General features: G+C 37.5%; 1 protein-coding gene across 2 annotated transcripts; it reads right to left on the reverse strand.

Moving 5' to 3' along the window:
• On the reverse strand, positions 1-6821 carry LOC137731860 (biotin carboxylase 1, chloroplastic-like). Of its 2 annotated transcripts, none has more exons than XM_068471103.1 (16): positions 6603-6821; positions 5953-6040; positions 5032-5357; positions 4252-4393; positions 3426-3524; positions 3269-3325; positions 2500-2571; positions 2155-2244; positions 1967-2026; positions 1609-1794; positions 1417-1509; positions 1257-1338; positions 917-1023; positions 743-818; positions 401-510; positions 1-299 (listed from the first exon to the last, which is right to left on the reverse strand). In XM_068471103.1, exons 2-16 carry the CDS (start codon positions 5995-5997, stop codon positions 261-263), a joined length of 1584 nt encoding a protein of 527 aa, XP_068327204.1. In that variant the 5' UTR covers positions 5998-6040; positions 6603-6821; the 3' UTR covers positions 1-260. The 2 variants fall into 2 exon arrangements, with proteins under 2 accessions (XP_068327204.1, XP_068327205.1); XM_068471104.1 differs by lacking the exon at positions 6603-6821 and adding an exon at positions 6254-6518.
• Positions 6822-12277: the final 5456 nt, after the last annotated feature.

Genomic DNA, 12277 nt, shown 5'->3' on the forward strand with positions numbered 1-12277 from the left:
TTATGAAAAAGGATCTTGCTTAATATAAATAGTTTGCACAACCCAACACAAGTTTGTGTACCCGACCGAAACAAATGAACATGTGAAAATTTCAAATGAAATACTCACACGTCACTAGCGTGACTAGTTCTATCAAGTAAAAGAATGGCACAACTTAGAATAACTCAAATATAAAAAAGCAAAAGATTTTCCGTTTTAATGTTGTCGAGTAGACCAGATAGTAGCAATTCGAAAGCCATCCATGTAAGCAGATGCACCGGCTAGTTCTTGGCAGCGGCTGCAGGCACCAAATGTTGGGGCTGTTGGGACATGAAAGAGGCATTAGTAAATATGAGAACCCATAATGGAAAATCGAAGGCTTGCCAGTAAATATGTGTTGCGGGTTAGACTAGCTTCTTACCGCTTGTAGCTCCTCTTCATGCTTTGGAATAAAAGCAGTATCGACGTTGCCATTTTTGAAATCCTCTATATCAAGGATAAGTTTATGGTATTCAATGGTTGTGGGAACCCCTGTGGAACAAAGGCAATAACTACATCAACTGCCATGAACAATGAAAAAGGAATGTTCTAGATTTACAACATGAATTAAAGCAACCTGAAACTTCAGCCTTTGATTCTATTAATATCACAGCTTAAATTCAATTGGCTCACACACTGTTTTTTCTACACAAAGTTCAATCATGCTGACATAAAAAGTAACTCATAATGAATGATTTCACCGATTAACTTTATTACTATTTACCTGTTATGACAGTGTCGTCAAGAGCCCTCTTCATTCGCGCAATTGCCTTTTCTCTTGTTGGTGCCCAAACAATAAGCTACACCAAGGGAGCAATAATTGCCTCAGTTACTAGAATTTGGATCAATAAACCTGAAAGCTATAATTTCATATTGCTGATGTATATGGGCCACAAACCTTTCCAAGAAGGGAATCGTAATTTGGAGGAACCACATAATCAGGATAAACATGGCTATCCATTCTAACAAAGGGACCTCCAGATGGTAAGTAGGCTGTTATTCTTCCTGTTAAAAAAAGGCAGAAGATGATGTATTAAAAAATAGAATAATGTCATTGTTAATCCTGTGCATGCGCAACCTGAGTTAAATCAATGGAATTCTTTAAGTGCTGAACTAACTTAGAACCCTATATCATCAGGGTTTGGCTGCATCACATAGAGCCAGCCAATACAGAATAACGAAAAAGACCAAATGTAGCATTAGTGTCGTGCTATACTAAGCAATAACCAAGGACATACCTGGCCCAGGTCGGAATCCTTTAAAAGCGTCTTCTGCATTGATACGGCATTCAATTGAATGTCCTCTGAGCACTATATCTTCCTGTAGATGGAACCATCTCCGTCAGACATTGAACAGAAAGCATCAAATCTGTCTCAAAAACTACACTACCATACTTACCTGTGTGTATCGGAGTTTTTCACCCATAGCCACACGAATTTGTTCTTCAATCAAGTCAACAGAGGAAATCATTTCTGTCACAGGATGCTCAACCTGTGGTTCCATGGGCAAAAATATTTTAGTTTAGCATAGCTAAGCAAACTTTTAATACCAGTCAAAGCAATCCTCAAAACTTATAATGATTAGTTTAACCTGAATCCGAGTGTTCATTTCCATGAAGTAAAAGGAACCTCTTTCATCCAAAAGGAATTCAACGGTTCCAACACCAATGTAGCCAATCGATGCTGCTGCTGCAACTGCTGCATCACCCATAGCTTTCCGCAGTTCTGGGGTCAATGCAGGGGAAGGTGCTTCTTCCAGAAGCTTTTGGTTCCTTCTCTGTGAATGTTACATTCAAAACATGTAAACAATTTGGCAGGTGTCATTGAGTTTTGCATTTCTCGGAAAAGAATAGAGGATAAATGGATAATAACTAGAAGACAGCTGTATTCTAATAATAGAAATAAACTTTCACAGTGATTCATGCAACTAATAAGGCTGGATAAAGTACCTGGATGCTGCAATCCCGCTCTCCAAAGTGAATAACACTGCCATATTTATCTGCAAGAACCTGTTTTTACAAGGGAGAAATCAAGAGATTGCAGGTTGGCATCAAATGTCAAAATGAATACTAACAATAATCCAGAACATACGATGTATCACCATAAACAATATCAGGAACTTTTACAAGCACATTACCTGAAACTCAATGTGTCTAGGATTTTGGATGTACTTTTCCAAATAAACTCCATCATTTCCAAAAGCAGCTGCAGCCTCACTCTTTGCTTGCTGCAAACAATCAAATTGAGGGCAGAAAAATATGAAGACAGAAGCAGCAATGTATTACAAAAATTTAATATTCATTTAAAGATAATAAGACCAACTAAACTAAGAACCCAACCATACAATTTATAGTGATAACTTTATTTAACACAAAACAATATCTCTGAAGATGAACGAAGAAACACTTTTAGAGAAGACAAACAAAAAAAGAAGGAATCAGCGAAGTAACAAAATAAGAAGACAAGGCATTGGGTGCAGTACCTGTAACAACTTCACAAACTCCTCAGGTTCTTTAGCAAGACGCATACCACGTCCTCCACCTCCTGCTGTGGCCTTAAATAGCAAAACATGCTTATCATTTAACAGAAACAATAACAGAAAAAATTCTATATTGGCTCTCCTTAACTCAGAGTTTGAAAGAAAATATTAATGGAACACCAGAATACTAAATAGCCATTCCTGTCATGAAACTTTATTTTTAGTTCATTCAAGTCTTACATCTGATTCATTAGAGTTTAAATATAGCACACTAGTACTGAGATCGTTTAGATTTATTTTTACCAAATGATGAAACGGCCTCATCCAAAGATTGGAGGTAACAGTTACAACTCACTAAAGCTACTAGGAACTAAGCAACAAACTTAAATTTCTGTAAGAAACTCCATGCTTGACTCAAACTCAAAACTAGCTTCATTGAGTTGGTACATCTTCACAGCTTAGCATTATAACAAGGAAATTGGGTAGTGTCAAACAGATACAATTTGTGAGCAGCTATTCTATGTAATAGGCATGTGTTCCTCTCAATTAACTTCAGTTTACAATTGAAAAGAAGTTAAAGAAATAATTCTACTATATTAAATCATTAGTTTCCTTTTTATAGAACGGGAAAAGAAACTTGGTAAATTAGGAATACGGTTAACTTTTGAACTTTCACAGTTAACATTAAAAGGTGAGCACTGTCAATTCTATGACACAGCAAGGTACAATGAGTTTTAATTATCATAAAACATAATAGGACAAGATACTTTACTTTGATCATAACAGGAAAACCAATCTCATCCGCAAGCCTGATTCCTTCCTCTGTGCTCTGTGAAGGAAAAATGATTACAATTAACGTAAAATCAATTATATGACTACCTATTCCTGGAGGTGTTGAAACTTATAATACCTAAGGTTAAAGTAGATACCTGTAGTAATCCATCACTTCCTGGTACAGTTGGAACACCTGCTTTCTTCATTGTGTCTCTGGCAGTCGATTTATCACCCATAACACGGATGCTTTCGGGCTGCAAATTGTAATCAGATTTTCAAACTTTGTCCCCCATGAGAAGATGAACTAACTAATAAGCAAATAAATATAACCAAATGCTTCTATACACCTAAATGGATCAATTACTGTTCACTCTAAGATGTTGGGAACAAGTGAAATAAATTGTATAAAACCGAATAAAATACAACTCAAGGAAAAAAAAATTCATTTTCGTCTAAGGGAAAAAATAAAATTTTTTCAAGTTGAAAAATCTTCATTAATAACCAAAAAGCTATCTAATATATCAATCTAATATATCGCATGAACTTATCTTAGAAACGTTCTCTTGGTCACTCACCCTTGGAATTGATATCAAGGGTTGAGATTAAAACATTAAAAGCACGTCCATTTATTCTCCACCCTTGATATCAAATCCAATGGTATGTGGCCATGAATCCTTAGTCACCAGGTTAGCAATAGAACAGGACTCTAGCTTATCATTTTCACATGGCACGAACCCAGAACTTCACAATGGGGTGAGCTGAGCCTTGGAACTAAATAAGATAATGAGAGGAGGAAAAAGAGAGAGGGCTGAAATGAGAGGTAAAAAGAAAAAGAAATTCCCTTGAAATGGGATGGGGCTATCACATACTGAAGCCACCATCTTTGTCTGCACCTAATTTAAATCTAAAAATTAGAATTAAGAGAACAGTTCCTAGCTTGAAGTGTTTAAAGTTTTATTTTATTTTACTTGAAGTACTTACCTTAGGCCCAATAAAATTGATTCCATGTTCTTTGCACATTTCAACAAATGATGCATTCTCAGAAAGGAAACCATATCCTGGATGCAACATTGTACATTTCCGACTGATGGCAGCAGATAAAACGTTTGGAACAACTAAGTACCTGCAGAAAGATATATCAAAATGGCCAAGTTTAATCATTATCATCTGTAACAGAAACTGGGACATAAAATTATTATGTTCTTAAGATAAAGAATGTAGTTCACAGGTAAAGTAGTAAAACAGGGCTGGCCAGCTTGAGCACGGCACAATTCAAATGAGCATGGAGAGGCTAGGTCACATCCTTTGTCATGCCACGCTAACCAAAAGGCATAAGGCATTTAAAACCATTGGTTTATTACAACTACAATCTTTGTTTGCAGTTTCTTTATTGCACATCCTTATAAACAATGATTATCTATCAACGATGTTATCATGTGTTTACTTTCATCCTTGGCTTCTTTCTAACAGAAAAATAATAATCATCACTTATTTGTAATCTTACTAGCCACATCTTAGTAACTAAGATTAACTTTATAATAAACTGTTACTAAGTGAGATACAAAAAGAATTGTAACGAATGATCACGTTACTCCTAGTTACTGTACATGGAATACTTAAAAAAAAATTCATGGTTCCCTTTGGATTCCTAACTCCTGAACTTAAATGGTTTTCAGAAAGGATTCCTTTGTGAAAGTTATGATAGGGTGGAGAAGGACAAAGAACAGCGTAAAAAAGAAATTAAACTGATCAACCACTTACGATTGACTGCTTGCTGCTTCACCAATGCAAACTGATTCATCAGCCAATTTCACATGAAGTGCATCCTTGTCTATTGTTGAGTAAACAGCCACACAAGGTATTCCCATCTCATGGGCTGTTCGAATAACTCGGACGGCAATTTCCCCTCTATTTGCCACAAGAATTTTTTCAGCACGACATGTAGCATGAAGAGCTCCCCCATGCCTCCTGGATTTTATACTAACTTGAGCACCCTGAGCTCTCTGCCTTAAAAAGTTGACTTTATTTCCCACCATAAAGCTACATTGGGAGCTCCGGATCTCTCTAGTTCTCCCAAAAAATAAGCCCTTCCGTTGACAGAAGAAAATGAAAAACAAATGTAAAGAAAATTGCGAATAAACCACAAAGCATGTCTGAAGACCATAACAGAAGCAATAACAAACAGGATTCTGAAGAACATATAACAATCACACCTCACCTGTTTTGCAACGCTATTTATCTAGGAATTCCAATATGTTACTTTCCCCTAATGAGTTATAATTGTTCTATTATCTCAGTTTTAATGCATTGGATAAGCTAGGTAAAGTTTTGAGCTTCTCCACAGCACTGGAAGGTACTTATCTACGAAGCCACATTCTTCGGTCTATATAGTTATAAAAAGAGACCCAATGAAGTACCTAAGAAATTAAACCAAACCTCAAACTAACTAACACGCATTTGAAAAGTCGATCCATTTCAATATATATATATATATATATATATATATATATATATATATATATATATATATAGCTTGAATAACTCACTATCACACCGATCGTATCCGAACTAAGATCAATTGAATCACCACTCCAATTGAAATTAATCAGAACACCACGCAACATTTGAAACCCAAACCCGATTCAAAAAACGAAATAAGCATTGGGCAACAGAGGTACTTACCGGAGTTGGCGTGACAGTCTTGCAGATGGGCATTATGGCATCCATTTTCAAAACAAAGCGATATGTGTTACACCAAATATCCCAGTCACTGCCATTGCAGAAGAACAACAGAATAACAGCATAATTTGTTAGAAATTGTAACACTCTCTTTCCACAAAATCGAGAAGAAGCTAAGCAGGAATCAACCATTCACATGATTCTAATTCTATCGTAGAATTAAATCACAACCCAAAAAAGGGGAAGTTGCTGCCATTTCGAAACGATTCAAATGCTAAAATTTGACACTGGAACAGGGAAATACCTTTCTCAATTGGCTCAGATCAAGCTCAGATTGGATGAAGAACAAGAAAAGGAAGCCTCTTTGGTACCCAAGAGGTCTAGAGAGAGAGAGAGAGAGAGAGATGCGAAGTGGGAAGGTGGGAAGGTGGGAAGGACCGAGGGTAGATATAAAGAGAGTAGAGTTGTCGATGAAAACGAGGGGAGTGAGTGATTGATATCTCCGCCTACAAGGAAATGGGAAAACCACCGCCAGCCCTGGAAGCCGCCGCCCTCCCCCATCCCCGGCGGTCCTCCATTCCTCTCTATCCATATTCCCCAAAACAGAGAAATAAAACGAAAAGCAAAACATTAAATTGAATTCACTGACTGACCTGAATGGTTTTAGGTTACTGTTGCTGTTGACCGTGGCAATGAAGAAGGAGTGGGGCGAGCTGGGAGGTGATGAGAGGAAGGGGAGTGGAGGACGGCTGACGGAGGAGAGCTAGTTGGACTGCACGGCCACTACGCCGCCACTGCCACTTCCCATGTCAATGATGCTAAGTTTTCATCCACGGTGGCGGTGTTACGATGCCATGAAAGTCTACGTATCACCAACACGTGGATTAGTAAGCCACGTTACAGTGTTACGATTCAAATGAACACGGTATAATGGTTACATAAGAGTGCATGTCGTATTGACAACATAATTTTTTGGGTAAATATGAATTTACTATCCTCATGTTTCGTGGTTTTCAATATTTAGTAGATCAAATTTTTTTCGTTTCAGAGTCATATCTAAAGTCTTAATTTTGGGACAGTCTCATACATATGTTAGTCAAACTGTTAAATCTACCATTAACTGATGACGTAGAGTTTATGTGGACAATGACTGAATGTCACGTGTCATTAAGATCCACGTGATTTTTATTTTTTTGAGAAGGGGTTAAAAAAAAAAAAAAAAAAACCGAAACACGTCTTCTACCCCTGCACCTTCTCTCCCTCCATTCTCCCTTATCTCTCTCTCTCTACCTCTCTCTCCTCTCTCCTCTCTCTGTACCTCCCTCCATTCTCCAATCCAGCAAAGATTCAATCTCTTCCCAATTTCGAATACGGAGGAGAGAAAGCATATTTCCCTCTTTCTCTGCAATTTCTAGGGTTTATTGAAGAGATCCCGACCCGATCTTCTCCGCTACACCACCCATTTCCCACCGCTGTGATGTTCCTCGATATCGCCCCGGTTTCTTAGAGCTCGAGTCCGCCTTGTACAAACCTTACAAGAAGATTTTTCTGCCACTGATTTCTTCATCTCAGCCAGAGCAAAATCTTGGGTTTTCTCCATTTTTTGGTTTCTAGGTCCGAGAGTTGCTTTGATTCTAGGATTTTACAAGGAAGAAGTGAGAAGGGAGGAAGGAAGGAGGAGAGAAAGGAGGTTGCTTTGTTTTGGTTTTTTTTTCTTTTTTTTTTTTTTTTTTTTTTTTTGAACCCTTTCTCAAAAAAAAAAAAAAATCCACGTGGACCCTTTAAAGACACGTGGCACCCAGTCATTGTCCACATAGGCATCACGTCATCAGTTAACGGTAAATTTAATAGTTTAACTAACGAATGTATGAGACTGTCACAAAATTAACACTTTAAGTATGACTCTGAGACGAACAAAACTTGATGTACTAAACGTTGAAAACCACGAAACATGAGAGTAGTAAACTGATATTTACCCTCATTTTTTGGGCTTATTTATGGCTATAGCACTTACTGGCTTATTTGAAAGTACTTTTAAAATGACCAAAAGCGTTTTTAGATAAAATGATTTTGGCACTTAAAGTGTTTCATGTAAGAAACATCAGTTATGTGCTTTTTGCATGAAGCAATAAAGTGGATTTTTATGGTTAATTGCATTTTTATTTTTATTAAGGATTGGTTTCAAAAGTAATTTCACCAAAAGAGTTTTCAGCTATTTTAAAACACTTCTAAACAAGCTCATATTCTTTACTAAATTTCACTCAACGAAATCTAACAACATCGGGCTCCGGACCACTCAACGGAACCAAAATACCAAGCGGGATTCTAGGCCATTCAACGAAATCGAAATCAGGATACGATTTCGGACCACTCAACGGAATCACAGAGTAAAAGGGATTATGAACCTCCCAACGAAATCCGAGTAAAAGCATTCTGAACCACTTAACGGAATCGCGGAGTATAATGGATATCGAACCACTCAATAAAATTAAAATCCAAGGCACGATTCCTGACCACTCAACGAAATCCAGACAGAGCAGGGAACTGGACCACTCAACGGAACCCAGTGGAAGTCTAAGGAACATAACTATGGCTCGAAGAAACAAAACATGAATCCAGTGTTCAATTACAAAGGCTCAACGAAATGAAACAAAGCACATGCACTGAATTTAGAACGGTTCAACGAAGCGAGAAATGAAACAATGAAACGGGATATGAAACAAGCTCTGAAGCAACAAACCACATGGCAATAGGTTAACGTTCCACTACTAGCCCTCACATTTCATCGCATCATACCAATCATGCAAATCAAACCACATATCAAATATGCACGTCAATCACATTTCACAAATGTTTTCAATACACAGTCAAATCACATTTAATAAAATCGAGTGATAACCACAAAGAATGCTAAATCAATAGCAGGTAGTAACCATATCACATATATTCAAGCCACTTACTAACCAATGTAGGCCCACTAGACTTCACTTAGTCTCATGTAGTACTAATTTTAGTATTTAAAACAATTCAAAACATGTTGACCAAAAGTCAACTCTCAATCAACAGTGGGGTCCACAACCCTAGGTAATTTGATCTAGAAGATCCACACATCTAATTTCAGATCCGTAACTTTCTAAGGTCCTCATTATGCTCATAGAACAACATATTAAAATTTCACTGCAATCCGACGGTCGGATATCTGCCAATCACAAATTCAAGTGGCGGTCAACATTTGGTTTTAGAAACTTAAAAATTCAATTTGGGAAGATCTGTACGTCAGATTCCCGATCAGTCAGTTTCTAATGTCCTCAAATATTACGTTCTATGGGGATGGGGGCCTAGTTGCAGTGGCATTATAATACATTAAAGTTTGGTGACGATCCAACGGTCGGATCGTCGATTCAAATAATGATCAAGTGGTGTATTATAATAAAAATGGGTTCAAACAATCAAATCACATCAAATGGATATTGAATCTAAAATCAGGACATCTAATTTAGCTTAAAATAGCATCGTCAGCCCACTGGCCTCGCACCGCCGCAGGTGGCAGTTTCCGGCAAATGGAAACCCAATTTGCCGCCTAACTCTAAAAACTACCAAATTTTACAGAAATGTATAACTCATAAAGGGGAAGAACTTTCATACCTAGGACAAAGTCCAATTCGGCCGGAAAACCCCTCAAATCACCCTCGATTCATCGGAAACCCATGAAATGGGTGCTCTCGATTCGATCTCAAAACGAACTTCGACTTCTCAACCACTGCTTGGGCTTTGTTCCTGAGGTTAGGGAGTAGATTGGTGGTGGTAATGGATGAATTTAACAACGGGATTGACGAATTCGTGAACCCGAGCCAAATTTCGTCAAAATTTGGGTGAAATTGGTAAAAGGAAGGTCGTTGAGCGTTTTTCAAGTGGTTAGATGCTGTGGTTCGCCAAAAAAACTGACAAAAAACTGCCGGAGGAGACAAAAAGGACCAAGTTGGGTCAGGAAAAGGGAAATGGGTCGAGGATCTTGTGCTTTTTCTCTCCCGCATTTCCCCTCTTTTCTTTCTTTCCTAATTGGTCCATTTCCCCCCTCCTTCATTTCTCTCATTTTCTTTCCATCACAGCCACACACGTGGCTTCACAGATCTTTGCTCTAGCAAATCTGGAGCCTTCCAGATAATGGTCAAATGACCATCTTGCCCTCAACTTTGTTGGTTTATAACTTCTTCGTTATAACTCCAAATAACATTCTGTTTGCACTCACATATTCGTATCGACGAGTACTATCCAAATATGTAAAGAAGAATGCAAAATCACGAAAGGATCAAATACGTCCATAAAAAATCCCTTTTAGTCCATTAAGGGCGTTTTTGTCGTTTTACTTATTAAAAAAATTATACGCCGCAAATACAAACGCATCAAAACTAAGATTGCAAATACGAAATACGTAATTTTAAATAGTAAAATCCGAGGACGGGATTTCTCACATGCTTTACTTGATTAGTCAGTTGATTCTCTTTATTGAAATAAGGGTACTTGTGTAATTTAATAGGATAGCCACACCCCAACAGGTGGTTATGCCTCACTTGGTAACACACTAAAAAAATTCTCTAATAAAATTATCTCATTCTCTCAAATTGTTTTGCCTTACAACAGTTAACAATAAAATAAATATAGGAAACTGTTATTAATACTTCAAAAATCTAGTTATGCACTCCTCACAAGTGTATTTTTCTTTCTAATTATAGAATATTTGGATTGCTAATAACAATTTCCTATAAAAATAGTAAATAATTTAAAAATAAAGGGAATAAATGAGATTAACCTAATTCCAATGACAATGAAAAATTCGGGTTGGTGTTATGGTTTCCAAATGGGAATTTCGAGCACAATTGCTTGATTCCTGTTTGGCTAATCGGTTTTGTTGATTCGTTCTTGGTAATATGTGTTCCTACTTGGGGGGCAAATCGAGTAAGAAATATTCGTTCCTAGAGCAAATTTGAGATTCTGTTGACGACTAAAATTCAACCGTCATGATTACAATTTAGGGGTTTATGGATGTGGTTTTACTCGATCTTCCTGTTGTAACCATGAGGAGGTTCAAATCCAATTGCGGGTGGGCTCAGAACGGTAGCATGTTTTCTCGCCGATTCGAGTTTCCCCCAGGGCCAATCGTTTCCTTCCTACTAATGAAGGAGTGTGGGGTGAGCTGGGAGGTGATGGGAGGAAGAGGAGTGGAGGACGGCTGACGGAGGTAAGCTACTTAGACTGCACGGCTACTGTGCCGCCACCGCCACGTCACATATCTATGATGCTAAGTTTTCGGCCACAGTGGCGGTGTTCCGATGCCATGAAAGTCTAAGTATCTCTAACACGTGGATTGGTAAGCCACGTGTAAAGGATAACAGGGTCTCTAAATCATCAATTAATTCTTTTTTTCTTTGTGGCAAGACATTCTTCTAAATGACTATAATTTACAACTTGGATGGATGCAAGAAGGCATACTTACTACCCTAATCCATCTCATCTCATAAATCATAATCCTCCACCGAAGATAAAACATTTTGTCGTAATAAACGGGCCCTAAGGTTCTCAAAGGCCTTGTTTGTTGTCTAGCATTGGAATGGATAGGACAAACTCTTTAGATTCAACGTATCTTGAATGACTTAGTGATACCAACTTCCAAACTGTGTCCAAATTGAGGGTAGGGGATGAATTAGTTGCGAAGAAAACTTCAAAACTAATCATGGTATGAGTTTTCTTCACGACTAATTCATCTTCTACTTTTAATAGGATACAATTTTGAGAATTCGTATCCGCTTCTTCGCTCAAAATATATTCAAAGTGTCTTGGGAGTTGGAATCCAAGGATTTATCCAATCAATTTCATCCTTAGATACCAAACGTAATAAGACGATCGGTTGTCAATGCCTTGAGATTGCAAAGTTTGTGTCAAATTTTGACATGAAGGCTCCTCTAGGGGTGGAGAAGATTGACATGAGTGAAAAAAGTAGGTGGTTCACAAGTGGTAGATTAAACAAGAAGGGAATGATTTGATGGCAAAATTTTATTTCATGATTAAAACAAGAAGTTTCGAAACAAGCGTTTGAAATTACTTGCAAGTGCTTTCAAAATAACTAAAAACACTTTAAAATCACCAACAGCGCTTTTGACAATGTTTGGTAAAAAGAAAAAACAAATTAAGTGCTTATGCATTTAAAAATAAAAATTTATCTTAATACACCCCACATATTTTCCAATGATACCTTCACACCAAAATTTCTCCACTTCCAAAATTTCTCTTATCAGAGAATCAAGCAAATTAAAGATCTACAGAACGAGGA

The sequence above is a fragment of the Pyrus communis genome, chromosome 4, assembly GCF_963583255.1.
Source record: "Pyrus communis chromosome 4, drPyrComm1.1, whole genome shotgun sequence".
In the NCBI taxonomy this organism is placed as follows: domain Eukaryota; kingdom Viridiplantae; phylum Streptophyta; class Magnoliopsida; order Rosales; family Rosaceae; genus Pyrus; species Pyrus communis.

Bases quoted from the DNA above. Each gene is read 5' to 3' on its own strand.
- LOC137731860 (XM_068471103.1), bottom strand. From the start codon at position 5,997: ATGGATGCCATAATGCCCATCTGCAAGACTGTCACGCCAACTCCG. The intron at 1,510-1,608 runs GTTAAACTAATC...ATGGAACCACAG, and splicing joins AAATGAACACTCGGATTCAG to GTTGAGCATCCTGTGACAGA. The intron at 819-916 runs GTTTGTGGCCCA...CCCTTGGTGTAG, and splicing joins ACGATTCCCTTCTTGGAAAG to CTTATTGTTTGGGCACCAAC.